The sequence below is a fragment of the Lepidothrix coronata genome, unplaced genomic scaffold (assembly GCF_001604755.1).
Source record: "Lepidothrix coronata isolate B3197 unplaced genomic scaffold, Lepidothrix_coronata-1.0 Scaffold14, whole genome shotgun sequence".
NCBI lineage: Eukaryota > Metazoa > Chordata > Aves > Passeriformes > Pipridae > Lepidothrix > Lepidothrix coronata.
In genome coordinates this window covers 1,363,800-1,385,325 of record NW_016690194.1, presented here as the reverse complement: position 1 = coordinate 1,385,325, position 21,526 = coordinate 1,363,800, and the positions used below count along the sequence as shown (strand labels likewise).

Sequence of the window (21,526 nt, the reverse complement as noted above, 5' to 3'; positions counted from 1 at the left end):
CGCAGGAGGCGCTCGGGGCCGAGACACGCCCCCAGGAGACCCCCCCCCCCGACCGCGCCCCTCGCGCGGCGCAGCCTCGCTCGCCATAGGGCAGCTCCGGTCACGCGGGGCGCCGGTGGTGGCGCTCTCGCGAGAGTTGCGGGTGTATGTGGGCAGTGCGGGCGGAAGTGCGTTCCTTTCCCGCGGCGCCGAGGCCCGAGCAGGATGAAGGTGAGGCGGCTCTGGGCTGGGACGACGCCGTGGGGGGCCCGGGCCCCCCTGCCGCAAATGGCCCTGCCGCAGCCCACGGGGCCGCCGCCGCCGGCCGATGGTCCCCGGCGGCGGGGCTAGAGCCCCGCGGCGCGACGGATGGGAATGGATTGCCAGCGGGCGACATGGCGGCCTCGCGGGCCCGCTCCCTCGGCCGGGCCTCTCCCGACACCGGCCAGCGGAGCGCCGGGCTCCGGAGCGGCCGCTCCTCGCTCGGAAGGGCCTTGCGAGCGAGAGGCCTGTGCAGCCGGTGGTGGGGCCTGGCGAGGAGTGGCTGAATGCGCTGTTCTCTGGCCGCGCTCAGGAGCAGTGCCGGGATGCGCCCCTCGAGCGCTGCGCTCCGCAGCAGCCCCAGGGGAGCTGGGGTCACCATCACCCAAGAATCACCCACGGCAGGGGCCGCTCTCGTGAAGTGTTTTTAGTGGCTAACACGGCCTGTGCTTACGAGGGGGTTTCCAGGAAGAGGAGGGCACAGATTTCTGCTGCCCTCACCTTGTTCTGCTCGCAGTTCCGTGATTGAGCTCCGGCTGCCATAGTCAGTTTTCTGTGCGACTGAACGAGTTGTGCAGCCCAGAGTGGCCGAACACAGTCCTCCCTGGCTCGGCACCCCGAGTGCCGTGGTGATGGGCTGTGGCTGGTGAGTGTTCGTGGAAGCAGGTGGGAATTACAGCTTTCAAATGTCGAGATCAAACCAGCAGGTAAATAAATACTGATCTTTTGTTAAGATGCCTCAGAATTTTCAGCCGTATCTGTCTTTTTTTCTTACCGTTTTCTGTGGTAGCTCAACATCTCTTTCCCAGCCACTGGCTGCCAGAAACTCATTGAAGTGGATGATGAGCGCAAGCTGAGAACATTCTATGAGAAACGGATGGCCACGGAGGTCCTGGCTGATTCCCTTGGTGAGGAGTGGAAAGTAAGTAACACAGAAGGGTGTGTCAGAGTTGTATTTGAGGAGCTTATATTACAAAATTTTTCCAATACGCAGTTGTCACGATACAGCAGTTGTATGTTGTACATTTGGCAGTTATCTTGAAAGTTTCTCTTGCTATGTATGTACAGAATTAGTGATTAGGCTAGCCTGTTCTGGTGCTTTGATTTATCAGAATAAAATTTTTTCATTTTTCTTCTTCAGAGCCTTGAGTTTTGGAGTTTCTTGTTGCCCTTTGCAGTACTTTCTTGTTCTTCCTATGAATGCTGTCATGGTATTCAGGACAAATTAAATCTGCAGTGTAAAACTGCTGATCCTTTCTTTACTGAACAAGCTGGAAACTGACTTTGTTGTGCTTAAACTGTTGCTAACACATGGAAAAAAGCATGCTCGACCTGGTGGATGGGCTTGGAATAGTTCAGTGATAATACAGACAGTGCAGCTGGATTTAAGGAAGTTGATCTTTTCTGCTGCCACCTTTGCAAGGCAGGTTATAAAAGCCTTTCTTTTTACCTCTTATCTTCCTACTCCAGACAGTCTTGTGTTCTATGCATTTTTCCAGTTTGTGATGGTAACAGGCTTTAGATAGGTTTACATTAAAGAAAAGCTAGATAATTATGGACAAGATTTTGTGTGGTGTAACTTTAACAAAACTACAAATGAATAGGAATCACTAAATGTAAATTCTGGTATGCAGAAGTATTTTTTACATCTTTCAAGTAAAATTCCTGGAGCATTGCAGAGGTGTTGGTTAAAGCAGTTGTTTGCAGTGGCAGTAACAGTGACTTCTGCTGAATCAGGGACATGTTTAGAGCATCCATTGTGTTGTGATACCTACTACTTTTTGAGGTAATAGAGGGAAGGGCAGCTAAGAAGTGTGTTTCTGTTTGTCGTAGGGATATGTTGTCCGGATCAGCGGTGGCAATGACAAGCAAGGCTTCCCCATGAAGCAGGGTGTCCTGACTCATGGACGCGTCCGCCTTTTGCTCAGCAAGGGCCATTCCTGCTACCGCCCCAGAAGGACTGGAGAGAGAAAGCGCAAATCCGTTCGTGGCTGCATCGTTGATGCCAACTTAAGTGTCCTGAACTTGGTCATAGTGAAAAAAGGTCAGAGGCTGCATGAAACAAGTAGAAGTAGGCAGTAGCCTGCTTGCTAGTGGCTGGTAGGTTGTGTGGAACGAAAATGCAGTCCCAGCTTTAGAGTGTGAATGTGTGTCTTGAGATTGCCTCTGGGCATTGCATTCTTATAATGCTAAAACTGGTCACTAAAGGACTTTTTATTGCTGCCAGCAATCTGATCATGTTAAACCAGCTGAGGGTAGCTGGGGTGGTGCTATTGGCAGGTGAACCCTAAGGATTGTATAGTATTATCTTGAATTTTTATGTATTTTAAACTTAGGGTTTTGCTACTGAAGCTGGTGCTCAGTAGATGTGGTGGTAATTGGCATGTTTAAACTTGCATTCTCCAAGGTGAAAAGGACATTCCTGGGCTGACTGACACAACTGTGCCCCGTCGTCTTGGTCCCAAGAGGGCGAGCAGGATCCGCAAGCTGTTCAACCTGTCTAAGGAGGATGATGTTCGCCAGTATGTTGTGAGGAAGCCTCTGAACAAAGAGGGTAAGAACTGCCGTTCTTCAGTTCTTTGGTTTCTCGTAATTACTGGCAAGAGGGTGTCCAGCCTGCTGCAGTGAATGAAGCACAGTTAATAGCAGCTCCAGGAGTTTACACTCACTATATTTAAGCTTTGTCCACTGCAATTTGTGGAAGAGTTTCTTGGTTGCCTCATTTCTTTCACCCCTCTCTTCCCCTTCTGTTTAATTTTTTTAGTTTCTCACAGTTTGTTTTTAAATGTTTGATAGAATCTAGACTAATATTCTAAGAATAACCCAACAGTAGTTGTTATTAGAACAAGATTAAATACAAGGTGGAACATTTTTATGTTGTGGGGGGAAAAAAGCAGTGTATAGAGTAGATGGTAAGATTTTTCCCCATTGTTTATGGCAGTCTCTGAAATAAGTTTTATTGGAAGGGCACTGCTTTGCTTACTGTCTGTCTCTTGTAGTGTAAGAGACTAAGTTTGGGTTCTCTTGCCTTTGATCAGGGAAAAGGAAAAAGGTGCAGATTTTTAGCAGAAAGGACACAATAAAACGTGGGGCGCTGTGTAAGTTTGTTGGGGAAAAGACTGCACCATAGGAACTATTTTGTCTGTTTAAGAATGTGATCCTGGTGGACATCAGACTCTTGCTTGTGACTGCTCAAGTCAGTCAGCACTGAGTAGTGAAACTTTATAGATTTCTGTGGTGGTGTGGGTTTTTTGCCCATTGTGGACTATGTAGATCTGGTTTTTGGGGGATAAACCATGTCAAACCTGTGTAAAATTGTAGATCGCTTTTTAACACTGAAAACTGTTCTGAAAGATAGATAATGAGTACCGTTACTCTTAAAACTTTTAAGTCTAAGCGGAGTTACTACAGAGAGACCTGCTGAGAAAGTAGGAATTAACACTTGATTGCTGATAACAAATCATAAGCATTAGGACTGTGTATTGTTAATGCTGCATCTTAAACTAATTGGTCATTTTTCCTGTAAAATTTGTGAAGATACTGAACTCCATATAAGTTGCTATAATGTGTAGTACACTAAATAATGTTATCATAATAGTAAATGGAAGTTACTCTAAAGATTGCTAGATGAGGCCTGTGGCCTCTTTGGAAGATAGTCTGCCACTTCTGATTTGTAATACTTTTTTAGGAAAGAAACCCAGAACCAAGGCTCCTAAGATCCAGCGGCTGGTGACTCCTCGGGTGCTGCAGCATAAGCGCAGACGCATTGCTCTGAAGAAGCAACGCACTCAGAAGAACAAGGAGGAGGCAGCAGAATACGCAAAGCTCTTGGCCAAGAGAATGAAGGTGCGTTTGCCATTTTAATTCAGCTATATACATAGCTCATACCCAGAATCAAGGAATTTTGTAAACTTGACTGTATGCTTATAGGTGCTCTGTACGTAGTTCATTTTGAATATGAGTGCCTAAACATGAGTATAAACATAGCTGGTCAGTTGGGGGGTTTGGATATTTCTGTCTATTTCTGCCAGTCCTAGTGCAATAGAACTTAACTAGGCCCATTAGTTTAATTGAGAGCTTATTTTGAAGAAAACAACAAATAGTTACAGCCTGTGAAAATAACTTCTTCAGTAGCAATTTTAGTTCAATGAATCCTAGTTTAACTCAGATGCTCAAGCATTTGAGTGATAGTGTGGAGAAACAGGATTCAGCAGTTGATCTCAATGGAAGATAACTTGGCAAAGAGGTACTTGTTTGGATGAGTTTTTTCTCTTGCTCCTAAAACTGCAGTACTGCTAAAGCAGTACTGTTGGAATATTTGGCACAATAGTTACTGAGTTTCATGATTTCAAGATGGAAATGAGAATAGAAACACCTCTCATATGTTGTGAGCTATTATTTTGGATGCATACTGTTTAAAGACATGGGTCTGTACTGGTTTGGATACTTGTAGAATTCTGATCTGTGAAGAAGGGAGACCATTTTGCTTTATTGACTTAGGGAATCCGTTCCTCCAAGCTGTATTTTCTCTAGTTTGTTTGTTTGTAGATATTTGAAGGTGCTTGATTAAGTGTAACATCTCTGTACTCTCTTCATGCTTTTAGGAAGCCAAGGAGAAACGCCAGGAGCAGATTGCAAAGAGACGCCGGCTTTCTTCATTGAGAGCTTCTACATCTAAGTCTGAATCAAGTCAGAAGTAAAGATGTACATGATATTAAAAATAAACCCTTTTTGTGGTTAACTTTCGGTGTGAGACTTTCTAGTGCATGTCGTTACCAGCCATCTCTTAAATAGTTCAGACTAACTGCATCACACAGACCAAACTGGAATCACAAATCTTGGTCTTGATTAAATTCTCTTTGAGAACTTTGTATCTGTCTTTAGTGGGAAGTTCCGGTTCGTAATCAACTTGTGTATGTGCGTGGATGTTATTACAAGTAGGATATACCTACAGTGTCAAAATCCTGCATGATGGTTCAACAGTGCTGTGGGCAGAACTCAACTCACTTAGTGAGTATGGAGCATGAGTAACCCAGCACTTAGTGAGTTGAGTGGTTGGTTTGTGGGTATTTTATTGGTGTTTTTTTCATCCAAAGCGCAGGATAGTGTTTACATATGAGAAAAGTGTGCCCCTTGCTTTTGATACTGAGTGTAAGACTGGTGAAATTTACAGCCTCCAGCTGATTCTTGGCAGAATGAAGTGCAGTTCTGACTGACTGTAACAGGGTCCCCACAGAAATAGTCACAGCCCCAAGCCTGCCAGAGTTCAAGAAATGTCTGGACAATGCTTAGTCAAATGGTTTAGTGTTAGGTAGTCCTGCAAGGAGCAGGAAATTAGTCTTTATCCTTACATGTCTGTGCCAACTCAAGGTAGTCTAGGATTTTGTAGGTGTTGCACCATTCTGCTCTTGAAATTGATCCAGAGCATGAGTAACCCAGCAGCTAAAAGGAAATTTAGAAATTTCACTTAAAGATTAAAAACTTTACAGTAGCCTCAATATATTCAGACAGTATTGGGTAATGGGAACTTGGCTCTAACTTAAAAATATATGTTCAGTCAGTCCAGACTCAGACAGAGGACCTAGATGTGTCACCAGCACTGAGGGAGAAGATCACCATCCATGTGCTGGCAGTGCCTAGTTTAGCTCACCCAGGACACTTGGCTTGCTTTGCTGTGAAGTCAGGTTGGTGTCCACCGGGAACATGAGGCCTTTCCTTGCTCAGCTGCTCTTCAGCCAGTCTGCTCCCAGCCTACTCTGGTACATGAGGTTATTCCTACAAAGAGGCAGGACCTTTGTGGTTACTTGCAGACCCCATCAGTTCTCCAGCTTGACAAGTTAGTGACCCTTCTCTACTCCTCTTGTAGACAGCAGAAGTTTGTTACAGAGGCAGGGAGAACTACCACTAATGAGTACTCTGACAGTAGCTTTGCACATGTGAAGGATCAGAGCTTCCTTAAGCCAGCATCTTCTGCTATTGCCCTTTACCACCACATTCCCTCAAATTTCCCACCTGATTCTGGCACACGAGGTGGCAGTTCCGTCCTCTACAGCTTCAAACCCAAACTCTGCTTGTGCTTCTCTGGGGATTCCTCAAATGCATCCTTCAGCCTCCTCCCTCAATATGCCACATGAAGGGTAACAAATTCAAAGATGGTGTAACATTCTTAGCAATCAGCATTACTGAGTGGACTGCAGTGAGAAAAGCAGAGGAAAACACAGAAAGTCAGCAGGATGCTGACAAGATTACTGAAGTTGAAAAGACTTAACTTCTTCAGCTCTCTATCTAAAAACAGGCCTGAAAAGATGAATTTATTATGAGTCTTCTCCACATGTACCAGTTTGTTCTATGTGTACCAGTTTCTTCAGAACAAAAAGCCTTTAGGGTCTGGTATTCTTATTTTTACTGCCAGAATAATGAAGTGACTGCCATACATGAGGAAGTTTAAAAGATACTCGTAGTGAACGTGAAGGCCTGAAGCACTTGTAACTGGCAATTCCTCCTGCTTAAAATTTCGTCCCAGCCTCACTCCTGTTACCACCCCTGCCCAATTTAAAAACATATCCTGGAAACTGCATGTAAACCTGCAAGTATGACACAGGAGGTCCACTGTTGCAAGCTAGGATGCATCAACTAAAAGCACCACTCTGTGCCCCCATTATGAAGTCCCTCAGAAAACAGAACTGTGAAGTTCAACAAGCAACCTGTTCCTACACCCCTTGACTAACAATTCCTCTCCTGGTCACCAGAGAGCAGCAGCAGGATGCCAGGGGCCATAGCTTTCCTATACACAAGATCTTCATGGATTCTGTCTCCCCGAGCCTGTTTTTTGACTCTTGTTACCTCTGCTGATCCCCACTGCTTGCTTAAGCTGCCACAAAGCCATCCACTCTCATGAACCAAATCTCCACAAATGAATCCCATCTTTTATTTCCCTCTCCCCCTGCCCCTGTGCTTTCCCACCATTCAGAAGTCACTGAGGTACTGTGAAACAATGACTTAAGAAGGCAGTCAAAAGTCTTTGCTTTTGTCCAGCTATAGGCTGAATTTGCATTTAAGGTTAAATTCTGTCCGGCGTGTAAGTTCCAATAAAAAAAAAGATGAACAACTGAAATTTTTTATACAGCATACATACATATTTTATTTTGGGAAATACATTAAAAATTGTTTCTTAGTTTAGAATACACAGAATTCAGAATATGCAGTGCCCTTTTAAAGTCAAATTTTTTGTCAAATGTACAGAAAACATTATAGAGAAACAGTTGTTAATTAAAGCACAGTAAATAGATGCCATTTTTCAACAGTTCAAAACAGTCTCTAAACCAGTGCAAATTTTATAGCATTAAACTTCCCAGCTCACTTAATAAATTCATAATTTATTCACACTACATCATTTCATTCTCACTACAATACAATCTAAGCTCCTAAAAGGAGTTTGATGTGCTTCTAAAAAACAGCAAACAATCCCTTTTATTTGCACCCTTGGTTGATGCAGACTGAAAGAACAAATAAAAACGCCATCTGTTTCTCTCATTGTATGCATTACAGTATACAGCACAGGAGAGCAGAGAACTAGAGTCCAACCATTTAGTTTCAACACTTAAAAGTTACAAGGGTGTTTGTTTCTTAAAAACATAATGAAAAGCTGATATACAGAATGCATTTTAAAGGTTTATATTGGTTAAAAGAAAAAAACCCCGCCTTTGTTGAAAATGTATAATTATGTGAATAAGATGGCGTGCTTACCATTTGATGAAATAGAAGTTATCTGCATTGAAATAATGGTTTAATTAAGAGTTTTAAAAAGACAAAACTACTGAGTAGATTCTTGAATTACTTACATTTTAACAATTGGTTTTAAAAATATAATTTCTATGATCTAATTTAATATACATTTTGAAAATATCCCCTATGTTGCAGTTATTCAAGGAAAGCAGTAAACTCAATGAAAGGTATATTCTTCTAGCTGCAGCAATACAAAAAGCCATTAATTCACAGTTAAAATGGAATAAAATTACTCATTCACAAGTGCAATGTAGCTTGAGCTTAAACTAATGTGAAATTCTGCCAGGAACAAGACTAAGTTACTTACAAAACAAATTAAATTAGTTTGAAACACATATAATAAACAAAATATCTTCCATTATAACTGTACTGTATTGATTTATATAAAATGTGAAGACAGGGTATGACTGTAAGTAACATACAGATGCTTCTAGTAACATGTTAAGGCTGTAACCAATTACTGTGCCAATACTGCAGCCACATCAGTCTCCTGTACCTAAGGGGGTTTCAATGTTTTTAGGTTTTGGTGATGCACTAGCATATAATTCATAAAGAAGAACTTTGTAACTTAGGAATCCTGATTTTAAACACTCATTTGTTGTTTTAATTCTACAAAAAATAGCTATTTTCACATGAGCACACAAGCTACATATGTAAGTGTTTTATAGCTGGGTGAAAGGTGCAAGAGAGAATGTTCTCAGCATAACTGACTGCCGTTCAACATCCTTAGAACAACAATGCTAGGAAGCTTCTCTTTGGTAATTGTTATTCCAATATAAACTTCCTAAGTTCTGGGGTAGACCTGAAATTCATTGTTTGCATCCACATATGTAATCAGATCGTTTTACATCCTCACTTTGAGCACACATTGGAAGTTTTGAAGTTAATGGTGATTTGAAACATTTTCTTCAGGTTATAAGTGAGAATTCCAAAATACACACACAGTATTTCTACTGGAAAACAATGGAAAACACAACTAAAAATCAAGCTTTTCCTTACCCCTCCTTCACAATACTTTGCCCAGATCAGTCACGTATTACGGATTGAGATAAATCTGGATTCCTAAGAGTGAGATGTCAAACACATTAGAAGCATTTGTAGGTAACTAAGTCATTTCCACAAAGCCCAAGAAGTTCATGCTGTCAACTAACTTGCAAAGAAGTGTGCCTTTAGTGCCCAAATGTCAGAAAAACAAAAGTGTTTGCAATACACTCACAAAAAACTTCTGAAACTTTTCCCTGCTTATTTTTGGCCAGATTTTCAACTATATGAATATTGAGCCATGCCGAGCTATTTTACTCTATGCCCTTTTCTTATGAAGGAACTCACAGTTCCTTCAGCATTCAAATTAGGGAAGCCTACATCTCAGAAAGTTTGTGTAGGAAAACCTGCAGTCTCTACCTATTCGCAGGAGACCTAAAAGTCAGGAAAACCAGCAAGTGCCATTATGCATTTAAAAGGCAACAAATCAATTAGGAAAAAACTAATCAGTTCTTAAATTCTTTAAAATTTTTATGAGCTCTTACTTTTTTTTCCCCTGATAAAAGCATCTTCTGAAATGAAACTTAATAAATCACTTTCAGAGATCTCCCTTTTCATTTGAGCTATGGACTACATTCAAGAACCAGCTGATTAGTTAGTCATTAAAAAATAAACATTAAAAACTCCCCATTAAAAGGGGTAAGCTCTTACTTTTTTCATTCTATATTAGAGAATCAAGTCCAATATGCAGATTCATGATTTCATGCAGGACTTCTACCACTCTGAAATCCACATGCATACAACAGGAATAAAAGTTAATTTGTAGTGTACTAAAATGCCAATATGCAGTAGCAAATCAAAGTAAGTTCAGTCCTTTTCCCCCCAGGCTTTAGTTTTGTTGGGGTTTTTTGTTTCTTTTTTTAGTGTATATACCTGGGAAATGTAATATTTAGCACTAGACGTTATGAAACAATCAGCTTTGCTGTCTTTACAACTCTACTACCTGATAAATTTGTATTTTCAGCAACAGATGAGAAAGCTGCTTTGAAATGAAAGTGATGTGTTCACAGAATTTAGTTCATATAATATTATTTACTAGGTTTTAAAACTATTTGGATGCCACCAATTATCTAAAACAGCACTCACTAGACAGATTTTCCTCGTAATTTTATGAGCTGGGATAATTTAAGGGTAACAACAACTTGATTCCTTGCACACTGCATCACAAAATCACACGGTTTGTCCATTTAACACTAAAAAATTGTCTTTGTGTAGCTGTCTGCTGAAGATTAAAAGTATAGAGTTATACAGGAAAACGTGCTCGTTTGATTTGTAGAAGTATTAAGTTGTTTGGATGAATGCTTTAGACAGACTTTTACTTTAAAAGGACGGAACCATGCAAGTCAATTACGCAACAGGAAAAGATGAAGAATCAAGGCCTACTCTTCCATTGTGATGTAGGTCAGATATCAGCAAGCAACTATGCATAAACCCAAAGAATAAAGAATAATAAAAAAAAAAGGTCAGTGTATGCTTTCTCACTTTTAATTGTTGAGAAAACACAACAGTTTCATCAGGAGAGAATCTGTCCAGGTAATATCCCCATATAAACTTAGGATCAGCACTTATAGATAAAATAGAAGGCATCAGTCTATGACGCAAATGTATTTTGTCCCAAATAGTGCAAATCCTTTGTTTTATCTCATGAAAAAATAAAAGTTGATTTTACTTTTTCATATAAAAGCTGTTCCAGACAGATCTTCATCCCTCATCATTTTCAAGAATGAAAATTTTTAACAGAGTAGTATAAAGTAAATACATTCATACCCAGATAAAATTAATATTTTAGCTATGCTCCTTTTATATGCTACAAATCTTCTCTTTTTTTTCCCTCTAAGAATTATTCCACCATAAAAACCAAACCGTTAAATTTCAGCAAAAACCTGGAATAAACCTCATCATATTCTTCAAGTAACAGAACATTTAAACTGCTGACAGTTTAAACATCCAGGCTCTCCTTGCTAAGACTATGTCTACTGTAGTCAGTTAAATATGTGAAGTAAGGAAGTGCCTTACCTACTACAAGCAACCCAACAGATGAATCCATCTTTTCAGACCATACACGTAAGCCCTTCGTTTCTGCTAATATACACCTTGAAGACCACACTTATAAATACATTTTAATTGAAATATTTAATTTGGACTATCAGTGCAAAATAATTAACCCACAGGCTAGCATGAAACCTAGGGGAGAGGGCAATACAGAATTCAAGGAAGACTCTTTTTAAGCATACATGCATATAGTAAAAGCATAATTTTTTTCAGACAGTATCTGTTGCAATCCTTATATGTATCCTAATGTCATTTGAGCTTCTTATTTAATTCTTTAGAAAAGAAATCCATTTTTGAGCTGCTTCTGAGAAGCCTATCCTTCTTTTGGAGAAAGAGGCCAGTATATTTACAGGATCTTATATTATGTTATGTAGAGAATAAGGAAAATTGAGTCTAAGTTTCTGTTTTTTCAAAACTACAGACATACATTATGAAAAGGTCAGCCAAAGATAATTTAAAATACTGAACTGGGACAACTGCCAGGAGAAGGGTAGCTATTTTAGGTACTGTGATCTGACTAAAGCCCTGCCTTGCAGCTTCCAATTCAAGGTTTCAAATATTTACATTCACACTAACAAAAAGATCCCTCTTTAGGTAAAGGTCATTTTAAAGAAGCAGTAAAAAAATCTACATATTCTGTGGCAGGAAAGGTGATTCATTAAAATACACAAACACTGGTGGCTCTTAAGAAAGTTACAGACCATAGGCTGCTGTTTAATTATCACCTTTTTGAACAACTTGATACTGTATGGGAAAAATCTGAGTTAATAAAAAGAATATAAATGGGCAAAAAGATCAACCACTGAAAAAAAAAATCACCCTATTAATATTGTTTTAAAACATTCTGATGTACTTTACAATGTGTCTCATGAAAGACAAGAATACATTATGCAGCTCAATGAAATTTCTTTGACAAATTGCTCAATTACCACCATTTGGGATTCAAAGTGTACATATCACCATTTTTCTGGTTTTTTCATCTCTGCTTTTGTCATTCTGAAGTTTAGTGCATGTCTTCCTCATTTTTATATAAAAGGTGCTCCAAAGCACTTCCTGCAACACTCAACCCTGCTGCTTGGTGGAGCATCTATTTTCTGCATCTTTTCAAGAACTTCCTTTGGTAGTTTTTTAAGTGCAAGTCTGTATTCACTATCAAAGACCTCTGAAACAGAAAAAGCATAGCTGAGGTTATTTAAGAAACACTGTACAGTGCGCACTACTGTTCCTATAAAGTGCTTTTGGTCGTTTCTATATAGTAACAAAATTATCTTCACTAACTAGTTGCTGTTTTTTTTCCAAAATGCACCTTCTCACAGGACCTGAAAAGCATCTTTGTAATATGTATGGCATCACAATACATCACAGTGGATACCTACTGCTTCTATCACAGTTCAGTTTCCCTGTATTTCCCCTATTACATCCCATAAGGGAGTCACTGTGCTTACACAGTACCAAACAGAAGACAGGGCAGAGCAGATCAGCAGAGCCTGGGCAATCAGGTGGTTAGATGACACAGGTCTAATATGTGGGTCAGAGAAAGATGGACAAGACTGGAAATAAGCTTTCATACATGAGGAATTAAAACTTCAAGATAATACTCTTTGTTTAAAATAACTGATTACTGGTTTCAAACTAAGTCAAAATTAATGGCCCCATCTGAATTACATTTACGTAAAAGCAACTCTTACTTGAAGACTGACAGTCAAGTACTTTTCATTAAATCACAACTGAAAGTTAGAAATTCATGGATGAAAAGTCAGTTTTATACCCTAGTTTTTGTGTAAAATATCAATACACTCCATAACACAGGCACTGTGCATTTCAGAGTATTTTTTTACTTACCAATGTCAATGTTTTCTCTCCCAAGAGACACCAGAGACAGGAAAAGAATTTCCCTGTAAAAGCTCCTAGGGGAATATTTTGAAGGCTGTGTTAATGAAAGCACCAACTGTCCTAAGTCTACAAAGTCATTACTGAAGATGCTGATCTTCCGTTATGTAGTTTCTGCAACTGTTCTGTTTAAAAAGTGAACGATCTACATGACTACCAGCTTTAGGTTTTCTAACATCTGAGTACTTTGACTTATTGCAGAAAGCTACATTGTTGCCAAATCCTAGCAGTTACATTTTCTACGAAAAATTCCCCTGCCAAACATGCCATAAAAACTTCATAGAAACAAGAAATCTGAAATTAATCACCACTTATTTATTATTTAACAACTTGTTCCTGCCTGAGGGTGAAGCGCTAGGTGTGGGTTTATTTCAGATCATCCATATTTTGGTTTTTTTTGTTTCAGAATGTCAGGATCTGTCTCACAATTAGGTAAAAATGAATAATCAGATATTAATTTTTCCCCTTGTGGAAGTCGTAAAGTTGTTTCTCTAGGCAGATTAGTTTCTGCTTCTTTTTAGTAACTACAAAACACAGAAGCAGAGATGACTTAGCATGACAGACTTCAAACATGGTAATTTACTTAGAGGTTCTTCTGTACAAAGCCCTTGAATTCCAGTGCAGGTGACAAAATGTACCATACAAGGATTATTTAAGTGTCTCCGTTTGTGGATCATGCTGCATCTTCTTTTCATAGCCAATACTGCAGATTGCTAGAATTTCAATAGATATAAATAGGGAGAATATTCCACACACTGCAACAGTATGCTGTATGCTACATTTGTATTTTTCAATTTACTACATCTGGATTAACACTAAAATCTGCATAGTTAACATCTGCATTTTTCTTACTCATTTGTAGAATGTCCATCTTGATTTAAGAATCCCATTCATCCATTTGATCTGGATGTACTATGCATAGGGATACAGAATGCACCTGTTCGTAAACATGGGCATAAACAAATAAAACTATGGTGTTTGGTGGACACAAATGAAACTGAATATTCCCCAGAGGTCCTTATGAAATTATAATTATGAAATATATACAGTCTGATCTTGTTTGATTTTCAGTGGGGAGAAAATAGTACGAGATTACCCCTTTACCTCTGTCGTTTCACATCTGGCTTAATTTTCTGTAGGAGAAGGTTGATTGGCTTAACAACATCATTGTGTTGAATACTTAGTTTGATGTTCTCTAACAAAGTGTTTGTTGCCTGCTGATCTTCTGCCAGTGTGGAGGGTCTCTTTTCAGAAGAATCTAGGAAGTGTGAGCATAAAGACTATTAAAGCAGTGACTATTTTTTTTTACTTTAATAAGCAGAAGGTATTTCAAAAAGTGAGATACATATAGAGAACCTCTACTCAATCTATAGACATTTGTTAAAATGGAAAGACTGTGTCTGCTTATAGTCTTCATGCAAAAATTACTTTATACAAAATGACAGGATACATCAATTATCCAAGTGCAAGAACTCCCACATGACAGAGAAATACAACAGATTGAAGAGCACCCAGCATTGGATGTTGCCCGTGATGGTTTGTTAGCTCACAAGCCTGCATAGCTATAACCAGATAATGCAGTGAAGCATTCAATTCAGGTGAAGCTTATTAAGCACCACATCTAGAGCAACTTCTCACACACCCTGTTTAAGCGAATGACATACAATGAACAGATTAAACTTTTTCACACAGATCAGTAAGGTATTTTCACATCTAATGTGATATCTAGACTATGTCAAGTAGCTAAGGGATTGCAGATGTTCCACATACTAAAAAAGCTTTCAAACTGATGGGCTGTATACGCTTCATACACTACGAAACAACTGTTTCTTTCCATAGCCTCTGCTCCTTCTGATTTCTGTAACATTTTTTTAACTTACTGAGATTTCTCCAAGATATATAGAGGGGCTCCCCTGCCTCTTGGTGGAGGTTGATATTGTCCCACAGTAGATGGATGTATACTAGCCTGCTATCTTGAGCAAGAGATGTCAAAGGAAGCTGAAAAACATGAGGAAATGGAAAACAAGTTTTGAAAATATCAGTACAGTGTTACATTATTGAAAAAAACATTCTCTTTTACTCATTTTGCAATCTAACAAAATCTAACCAAAAGGAGATAATATCTTCTACAGTAAACCGCACTCAACCAGAGCAGTCACAAATACTGCAACATTTAGTTGCCTTTTCCAGTTTATCTTAATCTATGAAGAACATTTAGTCTTCTACAGACATCTGAAGAAAATATTTCTGATTATGTATCTGGAAATATTTTTTGTGCACCAAACACTTTACTTGATTTGTACTACTTACCATACTATACTGTAATATTTTCTGACCTGATGAAGATTTGGTATGCATATCTATGTGCTGGCCTTTCCAAAAAGCAAAAAGAATCTTTATTTGTATAAAAATATGAACTATTTATTTCCATTAAAAATATATGGCAGTCAATACAATAGTTCTGTAATTATTTTATAACATTAAGTCCCTCTGGGGGAGGGAGAATTACCAGAGAAGAAAAATTTACCACTTAGTGTGTCTATTTAAATAGTAATTAGGAGACATTATGTCCCATCTTGTGCTTTTTCCTGCTAATGCACTGTGGTTTTCCAATACGCTTTAGACTTCATTAGTATTGTCTTCAACTATATTTCTTGAAAAATTGTTCTTGGTTCTAGGTGGGTGTTATTTTGAAAACTGAGGGAAAGAATTTTAAAACTGAAGTGTATACAAGCAGATAGGAAAATACTACCTTTTTTGCATACATTATATACAAATACATATCGAATGTGGTACCTATGTACACAAATTATATAGGTTACAGAAAAACATCTACTCCTTAAAATGAGAAAATCAAAACACTAAAAAGATATATCTGTTCTACAGCTTTTGTTCTAGTCATATAGTAATGAAACTCAGTGGAGTTTGAATAGCAAAACCTATTATTGGAAGAGAACAAAAAATACTGCCCAATAACTTAAAAGGTTATAAACTCAAGTATGTAACCCACTGTATTGTGTACTGCCATATATTGTTATTTGTTAGTTCTTCACAGATACATCTTGCTTCTTTCTGCATATCAGCCTTATCTTTAATGAATCTTACTCTCCAGCTTTTTGAAAGAGACCAGCTTGACTAGAATTTGAAGGCAGTTTTCACTCATCTTCCTTCAAGATTCCTTGTGGAAAACAAACCTATCTACTTGTTATAAAAAACAAGAATCTAGATTCAAGCTATTCAGAAATTACTTACCCATTTGTTTTGAACCAAACTCTCCAACTTAACTTAGAGTAGTATTTGCCATTCTAATATGAGGAAGCCACTTACCTGCACTCCATCATTACAGTGCTCAGATGTTAGAATCAGTCCAGGTAAGTTGCTAGGTAGATCCAACCGTTGGAAATACCAAACTAGATTCCAGAAAATGATGGGGTGTTGATTGATGAATTTAGATGTATGGATTACTTGCTCTCCCTCGTTCTCCAACAGTGATTCAAGCTCCTTATGCAATACCAATGGGCTCAAGTAGGGTACAGATACAGGGAGAGGGTTAGGTCTTTTTGCTAAAGGATCCTAAAAACAGAACACCACACATAAATTTTATTTTTTACAAAATCAAAGATTTTTTTCCCAGAAATACTTTTCAAGATTACTTGCTCTGGAAACCTTCATTGCAGTTTCCTTTCAGATTTGGAAGACATCTCTGGAACTAATGAACACACAATAACTTTAGTAGCAGCAGTTTTCACTGTTGTGATATTTTTTAACTGTGAAGAACAATCATCTAGGTTCTCTCTCTTATGTAAACAAGAAAAAAAATGCTAATTTGTTAGAACTTGTTCCTGATTGCGCAATTTCAAGCTATCTAAACTGGTAGCTGGTACTAACCCTGTGGCTGGAAATTACAGAAAAATGTCAGCAATTATATCAGCTGCAGAATTGAATCATGAGTTCACATTTTAAGACAGCTTCTGGACAATAAAAAGCACCAAGAGAGGGGAAACGCTTTGTTTCACAAGTAAGAATAATGTAAGAGCCTCGGTACTGCCTCTTACCTTCTCCCAACCATTCAACAGGTAAGCCTAACAGAATATACAGTAGCAGTGGAAGTAAATGCACAGAAGTGGAATGAACTTTCACTCTTGCAACATTGGGTTGTTCATACTACTGAGTTTAGTCTGCTGTAGAAGCTGCTTCGTTATTAAAACAAACGTCCAGTTTAGAAAGACAAAGACTAGGCTTCATTCCACTAGAGAGAACATTTCAAATCACACAGAACCATTTGTACAAAGTATCGAAAAAGCAATTTTAGATTAAGTGAACCAAGATTTTTTTCAGAAGTAAGAACATGAAAATATGCTTGGCCATTCCCATTTCCCAAATGGACAAGAATGCTAGTAGTAGAATATTAGTAAGTTCACTGTATTCAATGGTTTTCTGTCAACTGAATATGCAGCTTCTAAACTTACCGCAGCTTCTTGCAAACTGTTTGGAAGACTAACTGTTGAAATGCCATGAGATGGTCTCTGGGAAAGATCAATGTTTTGCAGTGGACCTCCAACACTGTGGCTCCTAGTCAAGGACACTCCCCTTTTTGGTGGATTACTGGCATATGTCTTCATGGTTCTGGGATCTGTAGTCTGTTCTTCTGTCACATCACTGTGTGAAATTTAGACGAAAATATGCTAATATGAAACTATTTGACATTTCTATGGCAACAGGAAGGAAGCAAAGAAAGGCTGCCAAGTAAAGATCCCAAACCAATTTTCTCTACTGATAAGGAATCACAAAGAACACAAAACAAAATGCCTCTCAAATGGTGTAAATACCTCTCTAGAAAAGCAGCCAGGTATAACCTAAGACACAAATCTGAAAGCACTGCAATTCTGTACAGGTGCCATTCCTTGGTACAGCCTTACCCTGCTTAGAAAAACAGCAATATATAGTTTTGCCAACCTACAAAGATTGTCTTGTTTTGGCTATGCTCACTTTTACATCGTCTTCCCTTTATGTTTACTTTCTCCATCATAAACAGAATAAAAATATAACAGAAAACAATTTATAAATTGCATTCCAAAATAATTGCGAAAAAAATGGTGTCAAACTCATCCAGCAAGATAATTTAAGCAAACTCAAGCTTGTCAGATTTAACCCATGCAATCAAGCTGTTTGCAGATCTGGGAATCTTCATTTTGTGCTCCTTATAACTGAAACAATGGATAAAAATACTTCAACTACAATAAAGAAGAAAAAACAATAGAAACAGAAAGTGTCTGCTTTCAAATAATCTCCAAAGAGAGGGAAGAGATTAATTTACTGGTGAGCTTCATTTTAAGTTTTACTTTAGTTAAAAATATATGTCATCAAAATAAGACATTAACATAAGCAATACCACCTTTCACTTTTAGTGTATTAATACTACATTCATTTAAGTCTTAATTATCTGACACAGGCATCACCTCATTAGCTCCCAGGGACTAATACTCCAGAATTCCAAACTGAGTAATGACTTCGAAAAAAAACTATTACAACAAAACATAACCAATCCCAGAAGAAAGGTCACAATTCATAGCAGCATTATTTCAGTTCTTCCCTCTTTCATCATGACACCTTTGCCCTAATGCTTCCCCCCCCCTCAAACTGTTTCAAAGGTGGTATTGTTTTTTGGAGTTTCAGTTTTACATAGCTTTTATTTGTCACAGAACACACTCAGCAAAATTGTTCAGTGCTCTGAGAGCTTTCTCTCAAATAAAACTGTTCCAGACAATTGACTTATTTTTATTCATAATGCAGTGTTCCTCTTTTTAAAACATACATACAAGGAATGGAGAAATAATGCTTGATTTTGGTGTGACTTTAAAAGGTAATTGTGTTTTAACAATTAGAGGTTTTACCTATTAATCAATAGCAGATGGACATGAAGTTTTATTTCTATAGCTGTATCTCTAAAACCTACTCATTTAGTGGAATAAGTGTACTTCAAACTGATATAAGCATGCTTAAAACATGCAAAAAGAAAGGGAGGAAGCAGATGATCATCAAGTTAAAATTGTACTTTATCGAATTTGGTATATAAGCCGACCTTCACTTTAGAAGTATGGAAGTACTGATACATTTCTGACAGAACCCAAAATCCTGTTTTACCTACCTCTGCTCAGCTGCAGAGCTAGTTTCTTCAGCTATGGTGTGGCTGGACTGCAGGTCATCTGAAAAACTGATCAAGTCAGCGACAGCTGGACTGGACAACAGTTTCTGCTCCAGGGGATCCGTGGTTAACGGAAGGGTACCACTCTGTAAACTATCTCCTGAGGTACTTTGCTTCAGGAAAAAGCTAAGTTACAACATGAATGGGAGGAGAGAAAAATATCAAGGTTAAGATATAAGTACAAAGTCGTAAAGTTCCTATCTTCCACATTTACTTTTCAAAAGTAGAAAAAACAAGGACATAAAACATGGACAAGCTTGACAACAGGACACAAATTTCATCCTACTCTCACCCATAAAACTTATATAGGCAGAGTAAATGAACACAGAGAGATCTGATCTGCGAAAGAAGAAATCCTACACTGGACATAAATCATTACTAATGATCTTAGTTTGACAGGGTTCCCAAGAACAAAAATAGTGTATCAATAGCTGATTCATCACTGAAAATGGTTGCTATTGTAATGTGACATTACAGACTGTGGGGAGAAGTGGCAGCTCCACGAAATCCATGGGGCTTGAAGAGTTTAAAATATTAGAGAGAGTTAGGCCTTTTCCCATGAGAAGAGTGAGGCTAATTGGATGTTTCCACGGACACAGCCCTGAGTTTTAAGGAGTACAGGGGCGAAGCTGTTTGGCTGTGTTTGGCTGCAGGTGTTACATTCCTGGGTGTTTTTGCAAGAATATGTTTATATTCTGTGTGTGTGGGAAAGTAGAAGCGAGTGAACTGAATAAAAGCTGCTGCTTCTCTGGAGCAGGGGACATCCCTTTGTCTCATCACAGTGTTGTGTGTGTGTGTGTTCTTTTCTCCACAGACCAAGACCTATCAACATATACCCCACAACAACAGAATACGTGATCATACACCATTACAGGCACAAGATAACAAGAATGTGACTTTATCTGCTAAGTTTTAACTACACATTCTACAGCTGCTACAGATATTCAACTTCTGCAGTAGAGAACACTAATGGAAGCTCTTTTTCACAGCCATAACCACTACAGTGAGAACCAGAAATTTAAATCAAGTTCCAGTTTTCACAATGCAACTAAAAGAGGTAAAAATAGTAAGCAGAGAAGCTTAAAACTGCAGAAACAATAAACTAGGGCATGTGTAACTAAAAGCTGTTAGTAAATTTAATCTGGGAAAAATTCTTTGCCTACAGATTTAAAAACTTCTTCATACGCTTTTAGAAAGCTCAAGATCCATAGGTTTTGTTTTAAAATCTAAACAAAATGAAAACAGGCCTACGCCTTCTGTACAGTTATGCTTAAAAAAAGTATGGAAAGTATGAAAAGAAAAATTGGTAAAAAGGCAACCAATTCTTTGGGTTTTGGCTGTTACACAATGAATCTCGATAATTTGTGCAACTTATAATTTCCCTCAGCACAATCATGGTTGTCAAATAGTCTAGACTGGGAGAGGTATCAAAGATCCTCTTGTAAAAAAACATAACCATGTACAGGTGCAAAGGCAGAAACAGTATCTATAAAACACACTGACCTTGCAGAGCCACGTAGGTCTTTAAATTCAATATTAAGCAAAGGTAGAAAGGTACTTTTACAGAAAGGACAGGTAGTGTTCAAGTTTGAATCATCTGCTGTCCATCCAGCCATAATTTCTTCATCATAAACCAAAGCTCCACAAGCTCTACATTGAGAGCAGCTTGACATCAATACCTAGAACAGCAAAGAATGAGTATTATCAATCTTGTTTCAGGGTTCTTCTATAATGGTTTTTTATAGGCTTATTATCCACCAGAGTTTAACAGGTATCAGAATGCCAATGGGGAGAATTGTATTCACCAATACTTTCTCATCGTCCTCAGAGTTCTCTCATTCACATAACTTTTATCTTTGAAATAAAAATATTAGTAATTTATTTTTGACCTGGAAAAAGCATTACCCTGAAAGGTTACTAATTTGGCATTTGCAATTGCTTGCTGTTTGAAGCCTTCAGCATATATGAATTGTTTTGAATTGTATAAGGAAATGCATGCCTACTTATCCAAAAAAATAAAGAAACCAAAACCAAACTAAAGCAACCAAATACAACAGAAAGTTTTATAATTGCGTGGTATGTTGACTCTGGCTGGATATCAGGTGCTCACCACAGCCACTCTATTAAAATATGACAGAAGGCTTGTGAGTCATGATAGGGACAAGGAGATAACTCACCAATTACTGTCACAGGCAAAACAGACTCAACTAGGAGAAATTAATTTAATTTACTGCCAGTTAAAAGCCTGAGTAGAGTAATGAGAAATAAACCCCAAATTTTAAAACACCTTCCCCCCACCCCTCCCTTCTTCCT

At 38.4% G+C, this 21,526-nt stretch overlaps 2 protein-coding genes across 2 annotated transcripts in view; one reads left to right on the top strand and one right to left on the bottom strand.

Annotated features, from left to right (window-relative positions):
- Positions 1-94: 94 nt before the first annotated feature.
- On the top strand, positions 95-4,981 carry RPS6 (ribosomal protein S6). The gene is made up of 6 exons (XM_017806078.1): positions 95-210; positions 1,031-1,162; positions 2,074-2,284; positions 2,648-2,794; positions 3,929-4,086; positions 4,845-4,981. Exons 1-6 carry the CDS (start codon positions 205-207, stop codon positions 4,938-4,940), a joined length of 750 nt encoding a protein of 249 aa, XP_017661567.1. The 5' UTR covers positions 95-204; the 3' UTR covers positions 4,941-4,981.
- A 2,373-nt stretch (positions 4,982-7,354) lies between these two features.
- DENND4C (DENN domain containing 4C) overlaps positions 7,355-21,526 on the bottom strand; it is a 70,082-nt gene continuing 55,910 nt past the window's right edge. Inside the window, exons 26-33 of the mRNA XM_017806074.1 lie at positions 20,717-20,892; positions 19,157-19,339; positions 17,478-17,667; positions 16,336-16,581; positions 14,889-15,006; positions 14,113-14,266; positions 12,961-13,025; positions 7,355-12,280 (exon numbers count right to left, since the gene is read on the bottom strand). Of these exons, the coding sequence (XP_017661563.1) occupies positions 12,144-12,280; positions 12,961-13,025; positions 14,113-14,266; positions 14,889-15,006; positions 16,336-16,581; positions 17,478-17,667; positions 19,157-19,339; positions 20,717-20,892 (1,269 nt within the window). The 3' untranslated portion in view covers positions 7,355-12,143. The remainder of the gene's footprint in view (positions 12,281-12,960; positions 13,026-14,112; positions 14,267-14,888; positions 15,007-16,335; positions 16,582-17,477; positions 17,668-19,156; positions 19,340-20,716; positions 20,893-21,526) is intronic.